Source organism: Peromyscus eremicus, chromosome 6 (genome assembly GCF_949786415.1).
Source record: "Peromyscus eremicus chromosome 6, PerEre_H2_v1, whole genome shotgun sequence".
Lineage (NCBI taxonomy): Eukaryota > Metazoa > Chordata > Mammalia > Rodentia > Cricetidae > Peromyscus > Peromyscus eremicus.
This window is the reverse complement of record NC_081421.1, coordinates 63,621,137-63,643,953: the sequence shown is the minus strand read 5'-3', so window position 1 is coordinate 63,643,953 and position 22,817 is coordinate 63,621,137. Positions and strand designations below refer to the sequence as shown.

General features: G+C 58.1%; 1 protein-coding gene and 1 long non-coding RNA gene across 3 annotated transcripts in view; one reads left to right on the top strand and one right to left on the bottom strand.

Annotated features, from left to right (window-relative positions):
- Positions 1–7,907, bottom strand: part of LOC131913200 (uncharacterized) — a 16,858-nt gene extending 8,951 nt beyond the window's left edge. The window contains exons 1-3 of the long non-coding RNA XR_009379834.1: positions 7,571–7,907; positions 1,389–1,534; positions 711–803 (exon numbers count right to left, since the gene is read on the bottom strand). This is a non-coding gene — a long non-coding RNA (uncharacterized LOC131913200). The remainder of the gene's footprint in view (positions 1–710; positions 804–1,388; positions 1,535–7,570) is intronic.
- Positions 6,730–22,817, top strand: Zbtb7b (zinc finger and BTB domain containing 7B). 2 transcript variants are annotated; one of them, XM_059265676.1, is made up of 4 exons: positions 6,730–6,772; positions 6,927–7,027; positions 18,954–20,125; positions 20,517–22,817. In XM_059265676.1, the coding sequence occupies exons 3-4, from the start codon at positions 18,960–18,962 to the stop codon at positions 20,980–20,982; spliced, it is 1,632 nt and encodes a 543-aa protein (XP_059121659.1). In that variant the 5' UTR covers positions 6,730–6,772; positions 6,927–7,027; positions 18,954–18,959; the 3' UTR covers positions 20,983–22,817. The 2 variants fall into 2 exon arrangements, with proteins under 2 accessions (XP_059121659.1, XP_059121658.1); XM_059265675.1 differs by lacking the exon at positions 6,730–6,772 and having other exon boundaries at positions 6,825–7,027.

Here is a 22,817-nt window from a genome sequence, read left to right as displayed (position 1 = left end):
CAGAAATATTACCAGTACATCACCATGCTGGCTGTATACTCCCAAGTCATCCGTGGCTACATAGGAAATCTGTCTAAAGAAAAAGTAGGGGTTGGAGATTTAGCTCAGTGGCAGAGCGCTTGCCTAGCAAGCGCAAGGCCCTGGGTTCGGTCCTCAGCTCCGGAAGAAAAAGAAAAAAAAAAGTAGAATTTGAGATACAATGGAATGCTACTTGGCTAGCATGGGCAAGGCTCTGTAATCCCCAGCAAGGTGTGTGTGTGTGTGTGTGTGTGTGTGTGTGTGTGTGTGTGTGTGTGTGAAAGAGAGAGAGAGAGAGAGAGAGAGAGAGAGAGAGAGAGAGAGAGAGAATGTGTGTCTGGCTGGGTAACATGATAATATATGCTTAAAGTTAAGAATTCTAAAAATGCTAGACTAGTGGCTCATGCCTATAATCCAAGCATTTGGAAGACTGGGGGGCAAGAGGATTGCCTCAAGTTCTAGGCCAGCCTGGGCCAGAGTGAGACCCTAACTCAACAAACAAAAACAGCAATAATAAAAAAAAAAAAAAAAAATTCTAATAGTAACAGTTTCCTACATCTATTCTCCAAGCCCCCAGGTCTCTGGAGGTAATCATGAAATGATATATGTAAAGACTATCTTCATTCAACAAATATAACTGTTTGCTGTATACTAGTGTGGGTGCTTTGGATAAACAGGAAACCAATTCCTACCTGTGGAGCCTGTGTTCTCCTAGGCAGGAGACCCCATCAAACTGTAGTTAAGTATACAGACATTATTTGGTGATGGAGAAACAGGAAAATGATCTGGAGGTGAATATAAGCCAAGACATGTAAGATAAGTTAGAGCTTGAGCTTTTGATTTGATTTTTGAGTCAGGCTCTCACTCTGTAATCCTAGCTGCCCTCAAACTTGTGGCAATCCTCCTGCCTCAGCCTCCCCAGTCCTGGGATTAGAGGGATAAGCCACCGTATCTGCTCAAAAGCCCTCTAAACACCTGAAACATGCAGGTCAGAACTGCGCCTGGTTCCTTCTGAGCCCTCCCCCCTCCCCCCCAGCACTGCTGAAGGAGTAAGGTCTAACTGGTGCAGGCCGAGAGTCCGCCTTCCCGCTGACCCGGGGGCTCTCCTTCCCCCAGAGTCTGCATTCTGCCTGGCCAGCTCCTACCCTCCCTAATTCAGCCCTGGCCTCTAAGTCCTCCTGGATTTAAGCTGGGCAGTGCCTAGAAGTGGACCCCGGAGTCTGAGGTCTGAAGACAAAGGCTTTTGCCAGAGGAGAGGATGCTTGGCCGACTCCTAGGGAAGTGGTGGACACAGGAGCAGAGGCCAGGGCTGTGTGCTCTGGTGGGAGAGGGAGTGGGGAGCTGGTGGAAGGACAGGACTGAAGACTGACAGGCCCACGGAGAGCAGCAGCTGGAAAGGCTTCAGTGGAGACAGGTCACAGTCCGGACACACTTTCTAGAGTAGATGATGCTTTGTCTCTTCTCACAAACATCTACTTCAAGCTAGGTGTGGCAGCTCATGTTTACAATTCAGTACCTGGGAGGTGAAAACAAGAGGATTACCTCCAGTTTGGGGCTAACCTGGGCTACATAGTAAATTCAAAATGAGCCTGGGCTAAAGAGTGAACAACCCTGTCTCAAACAAAACAAAATAATTTTTTTGTTTGTTTCTTGGTTTTACGAGACAGTGTTTCTCTGGGTAGCCCTGGCTACCTGAAACTTACTCTATAGACCAGGCTGGCTTTGAACTCACAGAGATCCACCTGCCTCTGCTTCCTGAATGCTGAGATTGAAGGTGTGCACCACCACTGCCCGGCTGACAAAATTTAAACTAAAACTCAATATATAGTTTTGTCCAGCCTAGAACTATGTAGACGAGGCTAGCCTCATAGAAGTCTGCCTGTCTTTGCTTCCCAAGTGCCTGGTTCAAGTTTTTTTGTTTTTTTTTGTTTTGTTTTTTTTTTAAGTATACTATAAAAAAAGTATGCTTTAGGGATGAGAAAATGGCTCAGTGGATCAAGGTGCTTGCTGTCAAGCCTGATGAATTCAGTCCCCAGGACTCACATGGTGGAAGGAGAGAATCTACTCCTGCTGGCTGTCCTCTGACCTCCACACTTGTGTGTCTGTGTGCTCAGGAGCAAAGGTACACCAAAAAAGTAGGCAGGCTTGAGTGTGATGAAATCCTATCTCAGAACTGAGTAACACACACACACACAGGGCAAAAGCACGCAAGAGAACGATACAGTTAATGATATCACATTGATTTGAATAAACAGGCCCAAAGAGGTGAAGTGATTCATCCCCAGGTCAGAAGGACAATGCCCTTTCATAGAACAAACATTCAGTGAACCCACATTTTCAGATCTCAGCTTTAGGGCTGGCCAGGCTGGTAGCACATGCTATTTTCCCCGAGCCATTTTGGAGGCTGACTCTGGAGCCCACTGTTTGAACCTAGCAGCTGGAGAACAGCATGGGTAATAGAGCAATACTCTCGTCTAAACAATAAAAAAGAAGAAAAGACAGTCAAAACCAGAGTTCCTCGTTAATCTGCCTTCCTCTTCTGATAGAAATGGTTAAGTTGCCCTAGGAGGCAAAGCCATGCAAGTGTGGAGGCATCTCTCTTAAGCTGCACCCCCCCACCCCCACCCCTCGGTTTCCCATCAAAGCTCTAGGCTCACTGTGTCCTTTGCACCTTGGATCAACTTAAGGTCCCGTCCAAATACCTTTTGTTTAACCCATCCAGACTAGAATAGTCTTCCTGACCAACAACGTCCCCATTCTTCTAGAAGGGAAAAGGAAATGTAACAACTTCTTCCAATGCGCTCTCAAAAAGAGCTGCTCAGGTCTTCAACACTCAAACTATTGCTTCAGGAGCTCATGCCAGGGATAGGGTGGGCAGAGAAGTAAGATACCAAGACAGAAAGGGGAGTTACTGCTTACCCCTGGGCACCTTGGGGCCCTCTAGCAGCCATAAGGTTGGTAAGGAAACAGTTGGGGTTGAAATGGAACAGACCAACAAGCTAGAAATGACCTTCAAGTATCACGGCAAAGAGAAAAGCTCTTCTATAGATCACATCCCATTTGCAACCTCGGGTAGAGTGGGAGACACAGAGGTGGGGGCGGGACACACAGAGGTAAGAAAGGGATCACAATAAAATGAGTTTGAGGGCTGAGGGGGCCGGTCCCACGTTTTTCACAGCAGACCAAGAGACACCTGGAGAGAGGAGGCTGGCAAACACCCTCCCTCTCATTTGCATTTCGTTTACATATGAGTTATTTCTCCATTCGTATTCAGAAACCTTCTGGCCCCTTTTCTAGGTGGCTCTCAGACTCCACAGTCTTTGTCCGTCCTGCTGAAGTTTATCCATTACCATCTGTAGCCATCCTCAGCTCCTTATCCACCCCGCCTGGCTTTCGGGACCGTTACCCTACACCCCTTAGCTGGCTGGGATTTAGGAGCCTAGCGCCCCCTGGTGGCGAGTAGGAAGCAGGCCGCGCGCAGAGGGGTTCTGTTTTTGCCTGCTCTGGGACGTGGGGTTTTGGGAAACGTTCCCCGGAGCTTCCTGAAGCTAAATTTACCTCCCCCGGCCCTGAGGGGCGCAGAGATCCCAGGGGCGATTAGCACAGCGCTGCCGCGGGCTCCAGCCGAGAGGCCCAGAATAGGCACGCAGTTATAAATAGTGCTACCCGCAGGTGTGGGGGGAGTCGGCAGGAGGGAGTACCCCCGGCAGCCACCGCCTCTTCAGGTGGGTTGGGCGGTCGCGGTGGGGGTTCTGGGGGGCGGCGGCAGGGGGGGCTGCGGTCTGAGCGCCCCCAGCGGTTTCCTGGGCGGCGGGTTTTTCGAGGGAAGCGGAGGCAGCCGCGGGAAAGGGGCGGGGGAGCAGAGACTAGGTGGGCGCCTGGGGCAAGTGGAGGAGCCGCTTCCAGCTCAGCACCCCCCAACCAGAAACGGGCCCCCAGACTCACTTTAGGACCCTGCCAAGGAGAGCCTCGCCTCCAGCCGCCCACTGCACTCTTCCTCCAGGACTCTACAAGCCTTGTACCCTCTCAGCAGCCACTCCTCAGTGTACTTGGACCAGCCAGTCTCGTAACCGGGCCGCCACTCAGAGTCGCTGTCCCCAGCCTTGGGTATAAAGTCCTTCTTGCTTGGGCTATTATCCTTCTCAGGACAAACACCTTCCTCTCGGGGTGTTTACTCACCTACTTTCCCTCCTACATTAAAAGTCTAGAATCTAGAAAGTTGCCTGAAGATTTAAGTCCGAGAGTGAGGACGGGGGAGGGGCGGGGCGCTCACCCGGAACCCCCTGCGGACCCCACACTTGCCTTCCAGTTCCCAGTACCATTTCAGGTGCACAGCAGATTGGCATGGGGGGCGCCGGGCTCCCCATAAGGGGGCGGGGTCCCACCAGCGCTCCTCGGCCATCTCTGTCTCTGGTTTGGCAGTTAGGGGCCAAAGTTAGGGAGTAGGCAGGAATTTCCAGTCGGTGCCCCCTAACATGAAAGGGAACTATCTGCGCTACAAGAAAAGCATGGAAAAGAGTCACCGAGGAACTAACAGTAGATTTCCAGGACTGCTGGAGGATGGCGATCCAGCCGCAAAAGATCCGGGTTGTGTCCAGTCAGATGCAACTCCAGGGGCAGGGGACAGCAGAGCTGTCCGCGTCTGGGTCCTCAGGAGCTAAGTGACAAGACTCTCGTCCTTCTGGAGTCCTGGACCACTGTCCTACCCTCCCCCAAATCCTTTCCCTGGTCTTGTACCCTTCTCCTGAAAACAGTTTGCTCTGCATTTCACTTGGGCATCTCCACTGCCGCCTTGCCCCTGGCATGGCCCATTCCCTGCTCAGCGAGACCCTGACAGCGAGGAGGGGAAAAAACCCAGCCCAGACACATCTTGCTCGGAATCCTCCCGACTGGAAACAGTCCGGCGGGGCTGCTAAGAAAACCTGGAGCAAAGATCAGACTTGACCCTGGGCTGGCTGGGGGGCAGGGGGGGGGGGAACGACAGGACAGAAACGATAGGAAAACCCGGAACGGATTACTTGAGCCCGAGCTTCCCATGCCGACTGCTATCCACTGGTCCCTATTGCCCCCCTAATTCTCCAGTGAGATAATGTCTGGGATGGGGGGCTGTTTGGTTTGGCCTCAGCCCTCCGGGGCGCCTCACACTTTCCGCCCCTGGCTGAGGGGCAGAGCAGCGGCCTCGAGGCTGAGTCACGTCAAAGGGAGAAGGAGAAAGAGGGAGGGAAGGACCGACTCCGCCCCTCCCCCTGCTCGGGGATCCCGGGTCAGCCCGGGTGAGGGCCAGGGCCCCCTGGCGCCGCCCATTGTGGTCCAACAGGTTGAGCTGGTGTCCTGCGGAGCCACCTGCTGGAAAGGGCGGGAGGCCCCCTGCGCAGGGGGCTGGGAAGGGAGGACAAGTCCGACCCGGCTCGGCCTGGCCCGCCGCTGCGAAGCCGAACCTGGTCCGAGAGAGCGGGGTTTGATTCCGTTTGAAACCAGTAGGAGGGGCCCTTTGGGGGTACGTAGCACCGCCGGCCCCGTGGGAAGCGTCCCTCCGAAGCTACCTGTCTCGGTCGGCTGGGCACTGAAAGACGAACGCGGGTCCTTCCCAAATACCCACAAGCAGACATCCTCAGCCAGCCAGGCCTCTATCGCCACCTGGGTGTCTGAGTGAGACTGCGTCAAGACGTCCCTTCCTTCCCCGGTGGGGTCTCAGTTTCCCCACTAAAGGAACAGGCCGGAGGAGGAAGGCAAAGAGCCGGAGCCCGAGAGGGCGCGCACCTCCCCCTTCCCCTTCCCAGACTCGGTCCCTCCCCGCTGAAAATGCCAAGGCAGCAACGCGCACTGGCGAGAGCGCAGAGGCTCCTTGCCCCGGGCACTGTTCCCTCCCCGCGGGGCGCCGTCACGCGTGGGGAGGGACACAGAGTGCCGGCAGCCTCGACTCCCCCGCTCCCTCGGCGGGGGGATGGGCCCAGGGCCCGCAGCGGAGTGTCTGGTGGCCTTCTCCCCTGCCCTCCTGGGGCTCTGACCTGATTAAAGCCCCTAGCGGGACCCCACTCCTTTTCGATCCTAGGTCTTCATCCCACGGAGCCTATCCGTAACCTCTCCTCCCCTTCCCTCCCCAGGTGCTGGCCCCACAGAAGCCCCTCTGGAAGGAGAGGAAGTCCCTGAGGGGGCTGCTCCATTCCCTGGCCACTGCGGACACTGTCTCCGGCCTCCCTCCCCTTCTGGTTTCAGGCCAGCCCCAAGCTCCACCCACTCCCTGGATGAACCCTAGGCGCGTCCCAAATGGGATAGGCGGGTGTTCAGGCCAATGGGCGGGCAGGGCGGTGGCGTGCAGGGGGTGGAGCTGGACAGCAGCAGAGGGCTGGACGGGGGTCAGAGGCGGAGCTCCAGTTAAGGTGGACTGGAGGAGATTAGTGGTAGACAGCAGAGAGGGAGAGGGATCGCGGCAGGTGAAGGGAGAGAGAAGGAAAGAAGGGAAAGGGAAAGGGTGGGAAAGGCTCTAGGAGCGAAGTAAGAGCTCGGAGGAAGGGGGCGAAAGGAGGGAGGGACCCATATGCTCCCTGCTGGAACTAGCTGTTGGAAGAGGTGGAAGTTTATGTCCTTATTGGGCGGAGGGAGGGGGTGCCTGGGGGGGGCGGATGAAAAACCAGGAAGTGACAGAGGGTGTTGCTAAGGGTGGGGGGGGGAGTTTGGGGGTGGCAGGGGCGGGGGGAGGGAGGGGAGGGATGGGGGGAAAGCAAGCGGGAGGACAGGTGAGACAGCAGGACAGGTGAGGCGGGCCCTGGGGGGGGCGGGTGGGAGCCAGGTGAATGTACGGCTCTCCGCGGCCAAGGGGGGGCGGGCAGCAGGAGGAGGCAAAGGGTGGCGGAGGAGGAGCCCCCCAGCAACGAGCGGCGAGCCACTGACCGCGGCCTTCTGACCAGGACCGGAGCAGGGCCCCAAGCCCCCGGGCCTGGCGGGGGACGCGCTTCTTCCCACACCCTGTGCCTCTGCAGCTCCAGAGAGCGGACCCGACGGCTGAGAGGTAAGTGAACCCCACTTTCTTGTCCCTTGGCTCGGGGTCCACTAGACTCCAGCCTACTGCAGTGTCCTTCGTGCGTCCTGTGAGACCCCTGTACACACACACACACACACACACACACACACACACACACACACACGCAAACCAGATTTCAACCAGTCGCGTTCCCTGTAGCTTCCCTGGGTCTTCAGAATTGGTTTTAACTTGGAGGAAAGGTAGAGAACTACAGCCTCCCCCCAACTCCGGGCGGAGGGTCTCCAGAAACTTTCTTTGCACTTCTAATATCAGACTGAGCTACGGGATGGAGACGGGGTGAGCTGAGCTGAACTTCCCCCCCAGTTGCCTCTGTGACTTTAGGGGGCAGACCCCAAGCCCGACCGAATGGAGGGAATGGAAACGCTGACGGACTCTAACTAGGACAACGCGTGTCCCCCCCCCCCCCCGTCCCCCCTGCTCCGCGCCCCCCTGGCGCGGTGGGCTGGACCCAGGCCAGTGGCATGGGGGCTGGGGGGCGGCGGGAGGAACCGCGGCTTGGGGGAAAGTTACCGGCTGGACTATTCGGTTTCTTGCGCTTCCCGAGCCGCGTCGTCTCTCCAGCGGTAGTGCGGCTCAGCAGAACGACCCCGCGGCCCCTCCCGCTCCGCAATCACATTCCCTTCTCTCGAGCTGCAGCCCCACCGCCACCCTTTCAAAGTCAGCTTTTGCCCTCACAACTCCGCTGCGAGGGTGGGTGATAAGAACTCTACCTACCACCACCACCACCAGTCTTGCCGCCGGCGCCGGCGCACCTGCCCTAACCGGAGCGGGGGTCGCGGCGGTGTGGTAGAAACCTAGTGCGCGCCGCTGGCAGAGGGTGGCCGCTCCAAGGGGTGGGGGGCGCTGCTTTCCATTCCCAGCTTTCTCTCCCCTCCTCCCACCCCACCCAAGTCAGAGAGCGACGTGTCCTGGCCAGAGCGAGGGGGGGTGGGAGTGGGGGGGGCAGCGTGGGCAGCGGGTTGTGCCCGGACACGTGCCTGCCCAGGCGCCCCGGCCCTGCTAGTGTTTGGAGAGAGGGCGGGTCCCCTGCCCCCCGCCCCGCACAACCCCCATGTATCAAAGGGCGGCTGAGACGTGGTGAGACCTCGGGGCGCCCTGGGGGGCGGGGGGTAAGGCGGGGAGCCTGGGTCCGGAGCAGGGGAGGGGCAGAGGCGCCGGTGCTAGCTGACCCACAGGAAACGAGCACTGCTGACCTAGTTTGGGACACCGGAAGTGGGTGCTGGGGAGAGGGGGAGACCGGCAAGCTGTCCTGGCTTCCGGGCCAGGTGGAGGGCGTTCTTGAATTGACCCCCGCCCGAATGCCTTGGAGACCCCTAGCTGCTGCTGAGAAGGGGAATGAGTCAGCGCAGCAGCTCTTTCTCCTTCCCCCAACTTATTCCTAGAGGAGGGCACCGTTTATCAAGGGTTGGGGGAGCCAGATTGGGAAGTGAGGAGTTAAGCCAAGATAGGAACTCTGTGTTCCCCAAGGGAGTGTGTGTGTGTTTTGGGGGAGCGCTAAGGCCTGGAGGTTATGGGGTTGCGTTTTGCTACCCCCCACACACACCAACTGGTTTGGTCACCCCTGTACCCTCCTGGCACTGTTTATAGAGCTGGCATGGAGTGGACATTAGATTGGGAGGAGATACTGGGCATAAGAAGTATTGTGCTGGGCTGGAGAAGGGCATATTTGTGACTGGGTTTGGATGGTAGTTAGTGTTCCTCCTTCGTGGTGACTGGGGAGAGGGACAGGGGGCTCCCCCTGGAGCAGCTGATGAAATAAGGAGAAATCTCTGCCTCTGCCTCCCGGCCCTGGCCCCCGGGACCCCAGCTCCCCCAGAGTGCCTCTGTTACATGGTTGCTGTAGGCAGGCTCCTGCCTGCCGACACCCCCAGACACTGTCCCCTCCCTTGGGGACCACCACCCCCAGCCTGGGGGGTCAGGAAGGGGTTAATACCACCAGAAAGGGGCTCTGGGGAAGAGAGAGAAGGCAGTGCCCACTAGGCTCAGGTGTCAAGGAGACAGGCCTGCTCTAATGGGGCCCTCTCAGCTCTACTCAGCCCAGGTGATGTGCCCCCTGTGCCTGAGAGACAGGTGCTGCCCTCTTCCCCTTCCCCATGGTGCCCCCTGGCACCCACCGCCCCCAGCTCCTCCTTGGCCTGGTGCCTGCCCCAGGAGGGTGCGGCGGGCAGCGGGGGCTGGGCTAACAATGCACCATCGGGCCCTTTGTGTGCTTGCACTTGGCACCCTGGGGAAGAGTGGGGGAGGGGACCCAGCAGCCAAGGGGGGGGTGGAGCACCTCTGGGGTGGGGACAGTGAAGGCTTGGGGAGAGAAGCAGAGAGTGAAAACAGGTGGGGAGGAAAGGGAAGTGGGTCAGATAGAGGGCTGGCCCCCCATTCCAAGCCAAGGCTAAGATGAATGGGATCGTGAATGGCATCGTGTTAGTACCTGAAGCCCAGCCCAGGAGTGGACATTTGGGGTCAGAAGTTACGAGCCCAGGAGACTGCTCAGGTGGAGGAGGCAAGGCCCTCTTTTAGATGGCTGAGAGACCCAGTTCTTTTGGCCCAAGGCCAAGGACCTAAGATGGGAATAAGTGGGCTCCAGGCAGGGCAGTGCCCTCACATAGGAGGAGCCTCTGGGCCTGCTTCGGGGCTTCCTGCCTCCAGCCTGCTTGGCTCTCTGACCTTCCTGAGTTAAGACAGGCCTGCCACCAGGCCTTGGGGCTTGTGCCTGTTTTGGCCTAGGGCTGAAAAGGAGGGTGAGGGAGGAAGGTGGAGACAGGCAGATGGATAGGACCCTGGCATGGGGTGTGCCTGCTCTGGCCTCTCCCCCTCCTGCTGAGTAAACTCGTGAGTAAACTTGACGTTTTGCCCGGACAGTTTGAAGTTGCCTCGCTGCCCCCCCCCCCCTCCAGTCCTGCCAACACAGAAGCGGCCAGGTGCCAGTGCAGGCCGGGGGACGGGGAGGAAGGGGCATAGGATGACTCTGATCCACCGTCAAGGACTGGAGGGTCAAGGAAGACCCCACTACCACCGCCCCTTAGCCAAGTTCAGGTCCTGGCAGTAATCTTGTGGTCTGTCAGCATTTGTCACGGAACTTTGGGAAACCCAGAAAAAAAGTTATCCTCCACACAGTTCCCTTGCCCATCCCTGATCTCCATCTCAACCGGGGAAGACGCCCAGTTGCCCTCTGGTCCCTGAGAGGCCATCTTTTATGTTCACAGGCCACTAGTCCAGGAGGAAATCTACCTGTAGCAAATGCCTCAGTGAGGCCAGAGGAGGCTTTCCCTCTTTTGGTCCACAGCCTGAGATAGGTGGGAGGCAGGTGGCACAGGGACCCTTCAGCTCTCTCTTTCCTGAGGCTTCTGGCTGCTGTGGCCTCTGTCCTGCCCCTTACCCGGACCTCACACCTGGACCTAACGCCACAGCTGCCTGCACTGCTCACCATCAGACCTTTCCTTATCCCAACTCTTCCCCTGCCTTTTTGCTTTCCTAGAACCTTCAGGGGGTTCCTAACCAACGAATACCTAGACCACATCCAGAGTTCGGGGGTGCCCGTGGCAGGAGAGGGCTGACAGCAGGCAGGGGGAGCCAGTGGCGCCACCCACAAGCATACGTTAATTTGATACCGCTGAACATCACTAATATCTCTAAATGCTTTCCCAGGTCACCAGAATGGCAGGAGACATGTCTTCCCAGTCCCTGCCACGCCTCAGAGTGGGGCTCCCCCAAGACCTTGCTTTTGACTTCGTGTCTCTGGCTTCAGTTTCCTTCCTGTTTCCACCACCCCCCCAGCTCCTCTCCACCCATATGCCCCTTTCAACAGACATCCTCTCCTCCTTCCTTCCTCCTTTCTTCCCCCTTTGCCCGGAGTAAGGGGGTCTTCCCTCCCCACCATGGACCTCCTAGCTTATCTTACTCTTCTTAAATAGTGCTGCACTTACGAGACGCCCATGACCATTCTTTCCCTAACCTACCAGCTAAGTTCTTGGGAAGAGAACCCAGGGCCTCTTAAGGGAACTACAACTCCCAAGGTACATGCAAAGCAGTTGTGGTGCACACTGGGAGTTGTAGTCCTCCCCGAGCTCTCAATTCGGTTGAGTCTAAAAGTGTTTCTGGGTAAGGGTGAAAGTCAGTATTGGGACAGGTTGCAACGTAGAGATCCTCTGTATTCCCCCTTGCTTTGTTCTTGCCATTACATTCCCATACGATACCATGTATTGACATCCATCTCTCATGCTAAGACATATTACCCATCCTTACCTTAGGATGAGCCCCACCCAAGAGATGCCCACACCCTGCCCTGATGCCCCTGGCAGGGGAAATGAGGGGCCCCATGAACTCCTTCCCTGCCCCCTGCCCTCCAGGCTAGTTCCCTCCCTTTATGGGGATCAAAGGGCAGGGAGCAGCCCCACCCTGCTCCCTCACAAGCTATAGGCATTAGACTTGGGCTCTTAGGAATTGCAGGGACTTTGGTGCCCAAGCATTTGCAGGGGGAATGCTGGGAGATTGGCGCCTGGCGACAGGAGAGACACTGGTCCCCACCTTGGGGCGTGGATCCTTTAGTAACTGCTCATAGGTCTATCCATGCTCTGTATCAGCCCTGAGCAATATGCTTCCTCTTAAGGAGGTGGCTTAAGGACAGGGTCTTGGGTCTTATCTATAGGACCTCAGGGGCCTGGGCCCGCCTGCCTGGCACCAAGGCATAGAAGTGACCCTCCCCCACCCCAGGCCCACAGTTGGCATAGGGCACTGCGAGCAGGGGGTAGGAGGGAGAGGCGGGCAGGACTGCCAGCATCCTGGTGGGTAGCTGCCAGCCAGGCCGGGAGCCGGTGAGGAGCAGCAGGCCAGCGGCACTGAGCCAGCAGCTGTTGGGGGTAGCAGGGAGGGGTATCTTAGGGGACATTTCTGTGATTCCCTCTGAGCCTAGCAGGACCTGGGATGGCCTACTGTCTGGAGGACACTGGGGTACCTTTCACTCCAAGAGTAAGAAATCCCAGGAGTTTCATGACATTTCGTGGCCACTCATCTCCTCTCAGAGCCTTGCTGAGTTGCCCCTCAGGCCCAGGCGGGTCCCACCCAACCAGCCGGGGTAGCAGTAGCTTGCGCAAGGGGTGGGGCTAGGAGCTTCCCAGCAGATGCCCCCTCCCGGCTCCTTCCTCTTTCGGTGCCTATGGGCTCCCCCAATGTGTCTACCCCTCCTCAGCCGGCTCTGTCCCCCTGGTCACTGGGGTCTGGCATGAGGGCTGCCCCCTGGCCTGGTTGGCAGGGCTGGCGCCCTGGCGAGGAACTGTGGTATGTGAGTGGGTTTGGGGTGAGGCTGTGAGGAGGGCGGGTGCCGCCTTGCCCAGCCCCTGAGGGCCCCAGCCTGGTACAAGGTGAAGAGAATCCGGACAGCTCCCAGCAAGGGGCAAGGGCTTACTAGGGTCTGGAGGGTCTCCTTCCGTTCCCTCAATCCCACATACCCCGAGGGGCTGGGACCTGGGCACCTGTCACCCCTGGCACTGACTGTCCAGAGTTCCCTTCCTCCCAATTTGGCCTCTGCTGTTGCCTGTCCCCTCCCTTCTTCCTTCTCCTGGTCCCACCTCCAGCAACCTCTCCTCCTCACCTCTGTCCTCCTGGACTGGCCTCTCCTACCTTTCCTACCCCTCACCTTTTTCCCCTTTTAGGACTGAGTAAGGACAGGCGGGGGTGGGGACAGCTGGGGCTTTGGCCACTGCAGGCAGAGACTCTGGGTCCTCTCCCACGCTGCCAGCCCTTCTGTAACCCCTCCCTCCAAGCTGGGGGGAGGGGGCAGCACCCAGAGGGTTAAGGCTGTAGGGGGAGGGACTGGGCCAGGTCGTGGGCGGCCCCTTTGAAGGAGGGAGCTGGAGTGGGGAACAGACACCCTGCCCCCCCCCAGTTATCCCTCCCCCACCCCTCCCAACGTGCTGCCCCCAGGGGCCAGGAGGAGTTGCCGGCAAGGCCCCTCAGCGTTCAGGTGAGTAGGCCCTGCTCTGGCTCAGGAGGTCAGGCCCCAGGGGAGGCTTGGAGGCCTAGAATTGGCCAAGGGTCAGAGGAGGACTGAAAAACAGGCTAGGAAGAAGGTGCCCAGATTTCACTGGAGGCTTTAGGGAACAGAGGAGCTGAGGCGCTGGAGTGTGGGGAGGCTTCAGAGTCTAAGGGATCCAAGAGAAGCAAGAAAGGCAGAAGAAGGGTCCTACGGAAGCTGTGCTTGCTGGGCCAGGCCAGGAGGTTGGACAGGCTGGCAGGGAGCTGGGCTCCGGGGACCCGGCTGGGGTGTCTTCTGGGGCTTGGGGGGCTCAGGTTTCTGCCTGCGGCTAAGCGGGTGTGGGGTTACCAGCCAGCTTGGTTACCCAGCCAAAGATATGGCTGGGGGGAGGGGGTACAAGGTAGACCCTGGCACTTTGGGCATTCTCCTTAGCCCTAAGAAGAGCTGGCACTGCCCAGCCAGACTCTGCTGGGAACCCTGATGACCAGGGTCTGTCCAAGTGACTAGTTACCTGGTTCAGGGTGGGCAGTCTCGGGGGGAAGTCCAGTAGCTTCGGGGCTGGAAACTCTGACGGGCAGAGAGGCACTCGCTGTCCCCCTTACCCCACATCCGCTCTCACTGCACACCCTACCTCTCCCACCTCTTTTTTCCAAGTGGCTCCCAGATTTTGGTCGTCCGCTTCCTCCAGAAGGCAGGTATGGGTACCCCAGACTAAACCATGTCTTCTATAATGGTTTGTAGAACAAGCCCTGGTCTTGATTTGGTTCCTCTGCCGTGGCTACCCGACACCGGCCTGGAGGGATAATGGGAGCGTGGTAAATGTTGGGCTCAGGAGAGGCTTCAGTGAGAGAAGTGATGGCAAGAGGGAAGGAAGATCTCGGAGGATGGTTCCCAGGAGCGGTCCTAGGGACAGGCATGGTGGAGAGATGAGAGAGCCCATAGGAGCTAAGGAAGGGAACCAAGGGTCAATCTTGTGCTGGAAGATGAGGACCACAGACAGTAAGAAGAGGACTGAGAGAGTAAACCAAGTCCAAGCAAGACAGGCTAAGGGTAAGGGGCTGCTGATGGGCTGGGGTTCCCAGAGGTGGAGATGTGAGGCTGGGGAAGCCTTGCCCCATTCCTTCCTCCGCCATCTTTGTCTCGGTCCATTCTTGATGGGCTGAAGGGCTGTGTGCTAGAGCTGATGTTACAGACGGAAAAGGAGACCTGTTGGGTCCCCTCCATCGGGAGCCCCTGCACTGGGATCGGGACCTGGTGGGAGCTTAACCCCCACAGCACCGGGAAGCAGCCAGCTCCCCTTGCCTCCTTCCCCCTTCGTGGCTTGCGGTCTCTCTTCCCCGCCTCGGCCCCCAGGAAGTGTGAGTGCTGGGGGTGGTGAGGTTAGGAGGGGGAAGCGTCACATGGGGGATGGGGAAGGCATACACGAGTTTAGAGGGGCTGGAGAGGAGGGCTCCATGAGTGTCCTTGGCATCCCTGGGCCAGGACCTGTCTTTCGGCCCTCTCTGTGGAAGTTGTTCTAATCCCCCAGTGACATGTGGCTCAGCCACCTCACCTGCCTGAAACTGGGTAGTTAAGGTGTCAGTGGCCCTTTGGCCCCAGAAAGGATGGAAGGAACGGTGGAATAAGGATTCCTGGGTCCCTGAGGACTTTGGACTGCCTGTCCAATTTTCCCGACCCCTCTGGTCCAGCCACAGGCCAAAGCCCTAACTTCGTGCAAACTGGCCTCCAAAAAAAACAGGAAGAGAACCTGAGGCTTGGAGCTGGGGTTGGGGTTGGGGGCAGAAAGGAGAAAGAAGGGGGAGGGGTGACAAGCCCAGGCACCAGGAGCACCGGCCAGAGCCTTGGGTGGCAGTCATCCCTAGCAGGAAGAGGTCCTCACCCTCTTGGCCTCCCGAGCTGCTACTCCAGAAAAAGCCAAGCCAGGCTCTTCTCTGGCTCCCTGGCAGAGCTGGGAGAAGGGGCCTTGGAATGGGGGGCAGGGGTGGGTGGGTGATGCTCTGTGCGCCTGTGTATCAGCCCACATCTATTTTCTACGCCACTAATCCTGGTTCTGCCGGCTGCCCCCCACACTAAGCCTCAGTCCCCCTAATCCCCAAGGTGGGGAGAAGGGGGGCCAGCTTTGCTCAGCTGCCCCACTCAGGGCCTCCTATGGCTGCCCTTCAGCTGGCTCAGACCAGCAGGGTTGGCCCTGGAGCCCCTCAGCCCAAGTCTGGAAGGTCAGCACCCTGGAAGATTCTAGTTGCCTCTGTCTGCCTGAGTCACGCCCGCCGTGTACCCCTGCTTTTGGTTGTTTGGTAGACACACTCCCGGCAGGTGCCTCTGGGTACTGATGGGTAGGCGATAGGGACTCCCGACTCTGTCACCCCTTACCATTGCCACTCTCAAGTTTTCCCCGACCAAAGATGGCACAGGCTTGACACAGGGCCGGGTTTCAAGAAAGCTGCCCACTGGCTTGGCCGGTCTAGCAGGCCTAACAATGAGGGGAGCCCGGGGGGGGGGGGTGGCAAGAAAGAGGGGAGTGATGGGGCGGGGCCCCCAGTTCTTTCCCCTACCAGGCAAACAGACCAAACAGACCTTGCCTACTTCCCTGGCACAGCTGCCCCCCAACCACCACACACCCATGCCCACAAGGTCTTAGCAAGAGGGGGCATGCCGGGCTGGGTGGGGATGGGCTGCCTACATGGGGCGTCAAGGGGACTGGGCCCTCTGGGATACAGATGTGGGAAGGGTGCCCAAGGTGGGGTGGGCACACTGGCACCAGTGCCCCACCCTGGCAGAAAGAAGGGGAGGCCTCCACCCCACCAACTCCTCCCCTATGATAGAGCTAGGAGTGCCCCCTTGGCCTGGTTGGCACCATCATAGTTCCAGGTGGCACCTCAGTTGGTATGGGTGCCAGGGCTAGGGGATTTCCCAGAACACCCTCTCCTCCCTGTGTGCTACCTGCCTCTCTAGTCTTCCTCGATGCCTTGTGGCCATAGGCATTGGATTTGGGCCTAAGGAGTTTAAACACCCACCCTTGCCCAAGCCCTGTGTGCGCTGGTGGCGAACCAACTCTGAGCCTGTGACCTGACAGCGAGATCAGCCAATCGGTACAACCTGCCATACCAAGTTGCCACAGAGATCAGCCCTGGGGTGGGAGAAAGGAGGCAGGTTTACCAACGGGAATGGGTGGGGTGGGTAGGGAAGGAGGGTGAAGGATGGGGTGAGCACGTGTCTCCAGGTGCCCAGCTCCCAGCCAATGGGCAGCAAGGATAGCTCCACCCGTGCCCCTTAGGAGGAACGTGATGCACTTGGGCCCAGGAGGGTGCCCACTGCTGTTTTAAGTTGGGCCTCTGCTGCCCACCTGATTTGTGTTTGCTCTTAAGTCCCGGGGCCATTTGCCTTCGAGAACCGTATGTCAAGTACTTGGGAGAGGAGAGAACTCCCAGACTGCCTGGTCCCGCAGGAGGCGGAGTGGTTTGGGGACTGAAGGTGGGAACAGGTGAGCTAGCTCAGGGTTCCCAGGTGTGGCCTCCAAATAGACAAGTGGTTAGCGTTCACTCAGGGCTTCCAGGCGGGCGCTCCACTGTGACAGGCCAATTGTTGTGTCCTAAAGTGGAAATGTGTAGCCTCTGACCCACCCCCCCAGAACTCCTTCCCATAGATGGCTAGAGGTGATCGATCAGCTGTTGGAATAGGAGAGGGCATGGACGAAGTGTCAGTGGGACTTCCCTAAGGATCGGCAGGACTCGCCTTTACTATTACAGACGAGAACTAGGCCTCCTCAGAAAGGAAGTGACTTGTTCAAGGTCAGGTAGCTCCCTAGTAACCTGGCTCCCTCAGGGTACATTCTGGGAGGGGAGAGACAGACCTGTCTCCCAGTAGTTTTCTCAGCAGAGGCCATGTGTGCACTGGAATCTGCCCTGAGGCCAGACTACTGACCGAGCCCTACTGTGTGTTAGGCATCATACCACACCTGGCCTCACTTACCCCTCGCCACAACCCCTGCAGTCAACTGGAATTATCCAGTATTACAGATGAGGAAAGAGGCTCAGAGATAAAATCACTTGCTTAAGATCATGAAGCTAAGAATTCAGACTCAAGCCTGGTTGAGCCCAGCTCGGTCCCAGCCGAGCACTGTTCCAGTCTCTATCAGCTCTAGAGCGGCGGCCTTCCTAACCCTGCACGACCCTTTAAAAGTTCCTCGTGGTGTCGCGGACCTCAGCCATAGAATGATGTTCGTCACTGCCTCGCAACTGTAATTTTGCTGCTGTTAAGGACTCATGCAAACGTCTGTGTTTTCCCATGGTCTTAGGTGACCCCTGTGAAAGGGTCGTTCATATCCTGAGGGATTGAGACCACAGGTTGAGAAAGCTGTTCTAGACCAACAAAATGTCAGGGCTGATAAGCCAAGCATTCCCAGCTTTTCCTTCCCAGCCCGTTTTCTGTTTGTTTGGTTGGTTTTTTGTTGTTGTTTGGTTTTGTTTTGTTTTGTTTTTTGTTTGAGACAAGGTCTCTCTGCATAGCCCTGGCTGTCCTGGAACTTAACTATTTAGACCAGGCTGACCTCAAACTCACAGAGATCCACCTGCCTCTGCCTCCCAATGCTGGGATTTTAAGGTGTCTGCCACCTCACCCAATGTCCCCAACTCCTTCTTGTGTAACAGGAGAGTATAAGCCAGACCACTGACTGAGCTCTTACTGTGTGTCAGGCACTGGGCCACGCCTGGCTTCGTCTACCCCTCACCACAGTGACTTGTTCAAGGTCATTCAACGAGGCTGCTCTTCAGTCCTTGCCCTCCCCACCCCTGTGGATGGTAGGCTGGGCCCTGCGAGGGGGGGGGATGGTAGGCTGGGCCCTGCGGGGGAGAAACTTGAAGGTTGCCTCTGGAGAGGCAGGGTCCTCTGGAATGGGGAGAAAGAGGTGGCATAGTTTAGGGGGAGGGCAGGGGTGGGACTTGGCCTTTCAGCAGTGGGGGTGATGCTTATCTGTGGGGGGCAGGAAGTGCCTGCGCCAGTGACACCCCAGCAATTGGGTAGCTGCTCCTTGGCCCATGAGGGAGGGAGGATGTGGGGAGCGGGGATCTTGAAGGAAAGATGAACTTAGGGTGGCTTGTGGGGGACGTGAGGAGGAAGAGGATGGCTCTTTTTTGTTTGTGTTTTTGAGACTGGGTTTCTCTGTGAAGCTCTGGCTGTCCTAGAACTCTGTAGACCAGGCTGGCCTACCTCTACCTCCTGGGATTGAAGGTATGCTGGAATTAAAGGCATGCGCCGCCCCCACCGCCACCGCCGCCTCCACCTGACAAGGACAGCTCCTTTTGTTTGTAGGGTATACTACACTTGTGACAGAACCCAGACATGCCTGACCTGCCAACTTCAGTCCCATATCAGTCTGAAGTCTCTCCTTGGCCTCTACTAGAGCTCTGGGGCAGCTCCATCACAGACCATTACTCAGTTTTCAGGTATCCCTAGCAAGCCAGTGTCGCCAGGGTCCTTCAGTCAGTTTTTCCTGAAGCCGAAACCAGGACTCCAGCCTCTTAGCTCCTGGTCCACTCCTTCTTCTAAGGGATGGGGAATGGGGAAGGTCAAGTGCAAGTATGCCCAGAAACTAACAGAAAGGCAGACACTCCAGAAGCAGGGTCGAGCAGTCTAAGAACTGGGAAGGTGAAGGTGGGTCCGGGTCCGGGTCCGACAGCATGACCCCGCACACTGGGCACTTCACCTGGAAAGCAAGCTGCTCCATCTGTCGGGACCGTGGTTCCTCTGTGGTTGGCATGGAAGGCGGTCACATTTGGAAGGGTATGGGGAGTAACAAACAAAGCCCTTAGAGGAGTGTCCCGCATGTGGCCCTCCTTAAGTAAGAGAGCCAACACCAGAAGGGGCTCCCCACCCCGCCCCCTTACAGGGATACCTGCTCTTAACCTCACCCTCTACTTGACCCTGCAGGAGAAGATGGGGAGCCCTGAGGATGACCTGATTGGAATTCCATTCCCAGACCACAGCAGTGAGCTCCTGAGCTGCCTCAATGAGCAGCGCCAGCTGGGCCATCTCTGCGACCTCACCATCAGGACGCAGGGTCTCGAGTACCGCACCCACAGGGCTGTGCTAGCGGCCTGCAGCCACTACTTCAAGAAGCTCTTCACGGAGGGTGGGGGGAGCGCTGTTATGGGGACAGGGGGTGGCGGGACAGCTGCTGGAGGAGCAGGGGCCGGCGTGTGTGAGCTGGACTTTGTAGGGCCAGAGGCCCTGGGTGCCCTGCTCGAATTTGCCTACACAGCCACACTGACCACCAGCAGCGCCAACATGCCGGCGGTGCTCCAAGCTGCCCGACTATTGGAAATCCCCTGTGTCATTGCTGCCTGCATGGAGATTCTACAAGGCAGTGGGCTAGAAGCCCCCAGCCCAGATGAGGATGACTGTGAGCGAGCCCGACAGTACCTGGAGGCTTTTGCCACTGCCACCACCACAGCCTCGACCTCAGGAGTGCCCAATGGTGAAGACAGCCCTCCACAGGTGCCCCTCCTCCTACCACCTCCACCACCACCCCGACCCGTCGCCCGCCGCAGCCGCAAGCCCCGGAAAGCTTTCCTTCAAACCAAGGGGGCCCGAGCGAACCATCTGGTCCCCGAGGCACCTACGGTACTCACCCATCCCTTGACCTACGAAGAAGAAGGGGTGGCTGGGAGAGTGGGCAACAGCGGGATCGGTGGGCTTGGGGACGGCTACAGTCCTCCCACGGGAGCTGCCTCGCCTCCTGAGGGGCCCCTGAACTATGAGGTCTGTGAGGGTGAGGAAGAAGAGGAAGAGCTGGTGTATCCCCCGGCATACGGGCTGGCCCAGAACAACGAGCCTTCGCTGTCACCAGAGGAACTGGGCTCAGATGAAGACACCATCGATCCCGACCTGATGGTCTACCTAAGTTCCCTGCACCAGGACGCCCTGGCACCCGGCCTGGATGGCCAAGACAAGCTGGTGCGAAAACGCCGTTCACAGATGCCCCAAGAGTGCCCAGTCTGTCACAAGATAATCCACGGGGCAGGCAAACTGCCACGCCACATGAGGACCCACACGGGTGAGAAGCCCTTTGCCTGTGAGGTCTGCGGTGTCCGCTTCACCAGGTGAGCAGCGAGTGGGGACCAGGGTCCCGAATGGGCTGCGGGCGGCCGGGCATGAGATCTGCGTGGGTACAGATGGCTCCAGCAGGGGGCAGCTCCCTTGTGGGTTCTTGGAATGAACTGGGAGGCCAAAAGAGGCAACCAAGGGGGGTGATTGTGAATGGTCTGGTGCCCAAGATGGTCCAGTGCCCAAGAAGGGTGCACTGGAGACGGGGGAGCGGATGGTAACAGGGTCCATTACATCTAAAGGCCAATCAAGAAGGGTATCCTGGGGCAGTAATGGGGAAATCGCAGTAAGGAATGAGAGTGGGACGAGGCCTGGGAGTGGCCAGGCTGGGCTGGGGAGCCTCTCCTGAGTCCTGAATGTTGACCCCCCCCCCCCGCCCTGTACTAGGAATGACAAGCTGAAGATCCACATGCGGAAGCACACAGGAGAGCGCCCCTATTCCTGCCCACACTGCCCAGCCCGCTTCCTGCATAGTTACGACCTCAAGAACCACATGCACCTGCACACGGGGGACCGGCCTTACGAGTGCCACCTGTGCCACAAGGCTTTCGCCAAGGAGGACCACCTGCAGCGCCATCTCAAGGGCCAGAACTGCCTGGAGGTGCGCACCCGGAGGCGCCGCAAGGATGACGCGCCGCCGCACTACCCACCACCCTCCACCACCACCCCATCCCCTGCCGGCCTTGACCTCTCCAATGGCCACCTGGACACCTTCCGCCTCTCTCTGGCCCGATTCTGGGAGCAGTCGGCCCCCACAGGACCCCCAGTCACTACGCAAGGGCCCCCTGAGGAGGAGGAGGAGGAGGGGACACCTACCACACCACAGGCTGAAGGTGCCATGGAGTCCTCTTAAAAGAGGGATGAATGGCCAGGCTGGAACAGCACAAGGCCTGGGATGCCATGCCAAGCAATGGGGGGCACATAGGACAAGAGGGGCCGGGGTCAGGGATCCTGAGCTTTGTCGGCATCAGAATCAACCCCTCCCCCCCACCCCAGAGCCTTCATTCCAATTCCAAGCTGAGGTTTTGGGGCACAAGCTCTCTAGATTGGGGTGATCACCCAAGGAGTTATACATGAGATATATATATATCTGTGTGTGTGTATATATGTGTGTATGTGCCACACACACACACTGCGCATATATGTATACACACACAGTAAAGGTGGGGTCCCTGTCCCCAGCTGCTACTGGGGAATTGAAGCAATAATCTATCTCTGATTTGTGGGGTCCCACTTCGGCTATGCGGGTTTCTAAGAGGCTGGGGCTTGGGACCAAAACCTTGCCCCACTCCCATGCCCCCTGGGTTTTGGCTGTGTGTGAGGGGGTGGCGGACTGCCCCTCCCTTCCGAGACCCCTCCTTCCTGGTTTCTGTTCCCTTTTCCTGGCAGTAAATTATGCAAAGGGGGGTGGTAAAGGAAGGCTAAGTGGGGAAACAAGGTGGAAGCTTGAAAGACCGGGTTAGGGGGGCTGGGCCTGTAAGGACGGAGCCATCCCAGTCTCCCCTCCACCCAGTTCCAACGCTGAGTCATGGGGTCCTGGAGAAGGGGGCGGGGTGGCTTGATTGGCTCGCCCGTCCCTGGGGGTAGCAGGAGGGCTCCGCCCAGCTAAGGGAGCTCTCCACCTCTCCCCTCCCGCGTCCCGGGGCAGGGAATGTCTTGTTCCTGGCGCTCCCTCCCTGGGGCCAGAGGGCAGGGCGGGCCGGGCGTCTTACCCTCTTCTCCTTCCCACCTCCCCGCCCAGGTGCAAGCCGGAGCCGCCTCTGCTGCATGTTGCCCCTGACTCACGCCGCCCCCGGGCTGGCGGGCGCTGGGTGTGGGATGGGGTGAGGGGTTGAGGTAGCCTTGTGGGGAGCGGGCGAGCCAGCGCCATCTGGTGGCCGTGCCCTGTAAGGGCGAGCGCCCCCCAGCGACTACTTTTAGTGAGCTGGAGTCACACCCAGCCGTCCTGGCCTCTGAACGGGTGCCCCCTTGCCAACACGGTGGCTAGACAACTCACTTGCCCCTGGGAAAAATGAGCTGCAGGGCGGACCTAGGGGAAAGGAACCTTTCCCTCAGATCTTGCCCGTCACCCTTAGGACTGAGTCCACCCCCATTCTGTACATAGCCTCTTCTGATGGTCTTGTTGAAATCCAATTTCACATTTTAAACTACCAGTTCTCCTGGGGTGGAGAAGAATCTTCACCCCTACCCCTTCCTGGCTGGGTGCTGGACCCCCATTGCGGCCTGGGCTATGCCTTGCACTATTTCCCCCCTTTTGGCCTGGTGGCCCTTCCCCCTCCTTAAAAGGGGCAGGTTCAGGGGCCCGGTGCTCTCCTCTCCCCATGCACCTCCATGCCCATTTGCACAGCTGCCCAGGTACCCCCAACAGTGGGGAGGGGTCAAACAGGGAGGGGTGGCGGGACCAGTCCCTGTATCTATTTAAAAAGTGATGATGTAATATATTAGGAGGGAGGTCAGGTGCCCTGGGCCTCATCTTAGCATTTCAGGTGATAGGGGAGCCCAGGGCTGGAGAAACCTGGGGCTTAGTCCCAGAGAGTGGAGGCAATGTAGCCTCCACTCTCTCTACTTGCGGCTTTCCCACTCAGTGCCTTAGTGGGGGAAGCATTTCCCTCTCCCATTCCCTTCATCCACCCCTGCCCCCGCCTCGGGTGTAAGTGACAGGAAGAAATAATAATAATTTAAGATTCA

Coding starts and splice junctions, on each gene's coding strand:
- Zbtb7b (XM_059265676.1), top strand. CDS start 18,960: ATGGGGAGCCCTGAGGATGACCTGATTGGAATTCCATTCCCAGACCAC. Junction 20,126..20,516: donor TGCGGTGTCCGCTTCACCAG/GTGAGCAGCGAG, acceptor GCCCTGTACTAG/GAATGACAAGCTGAAGATCC.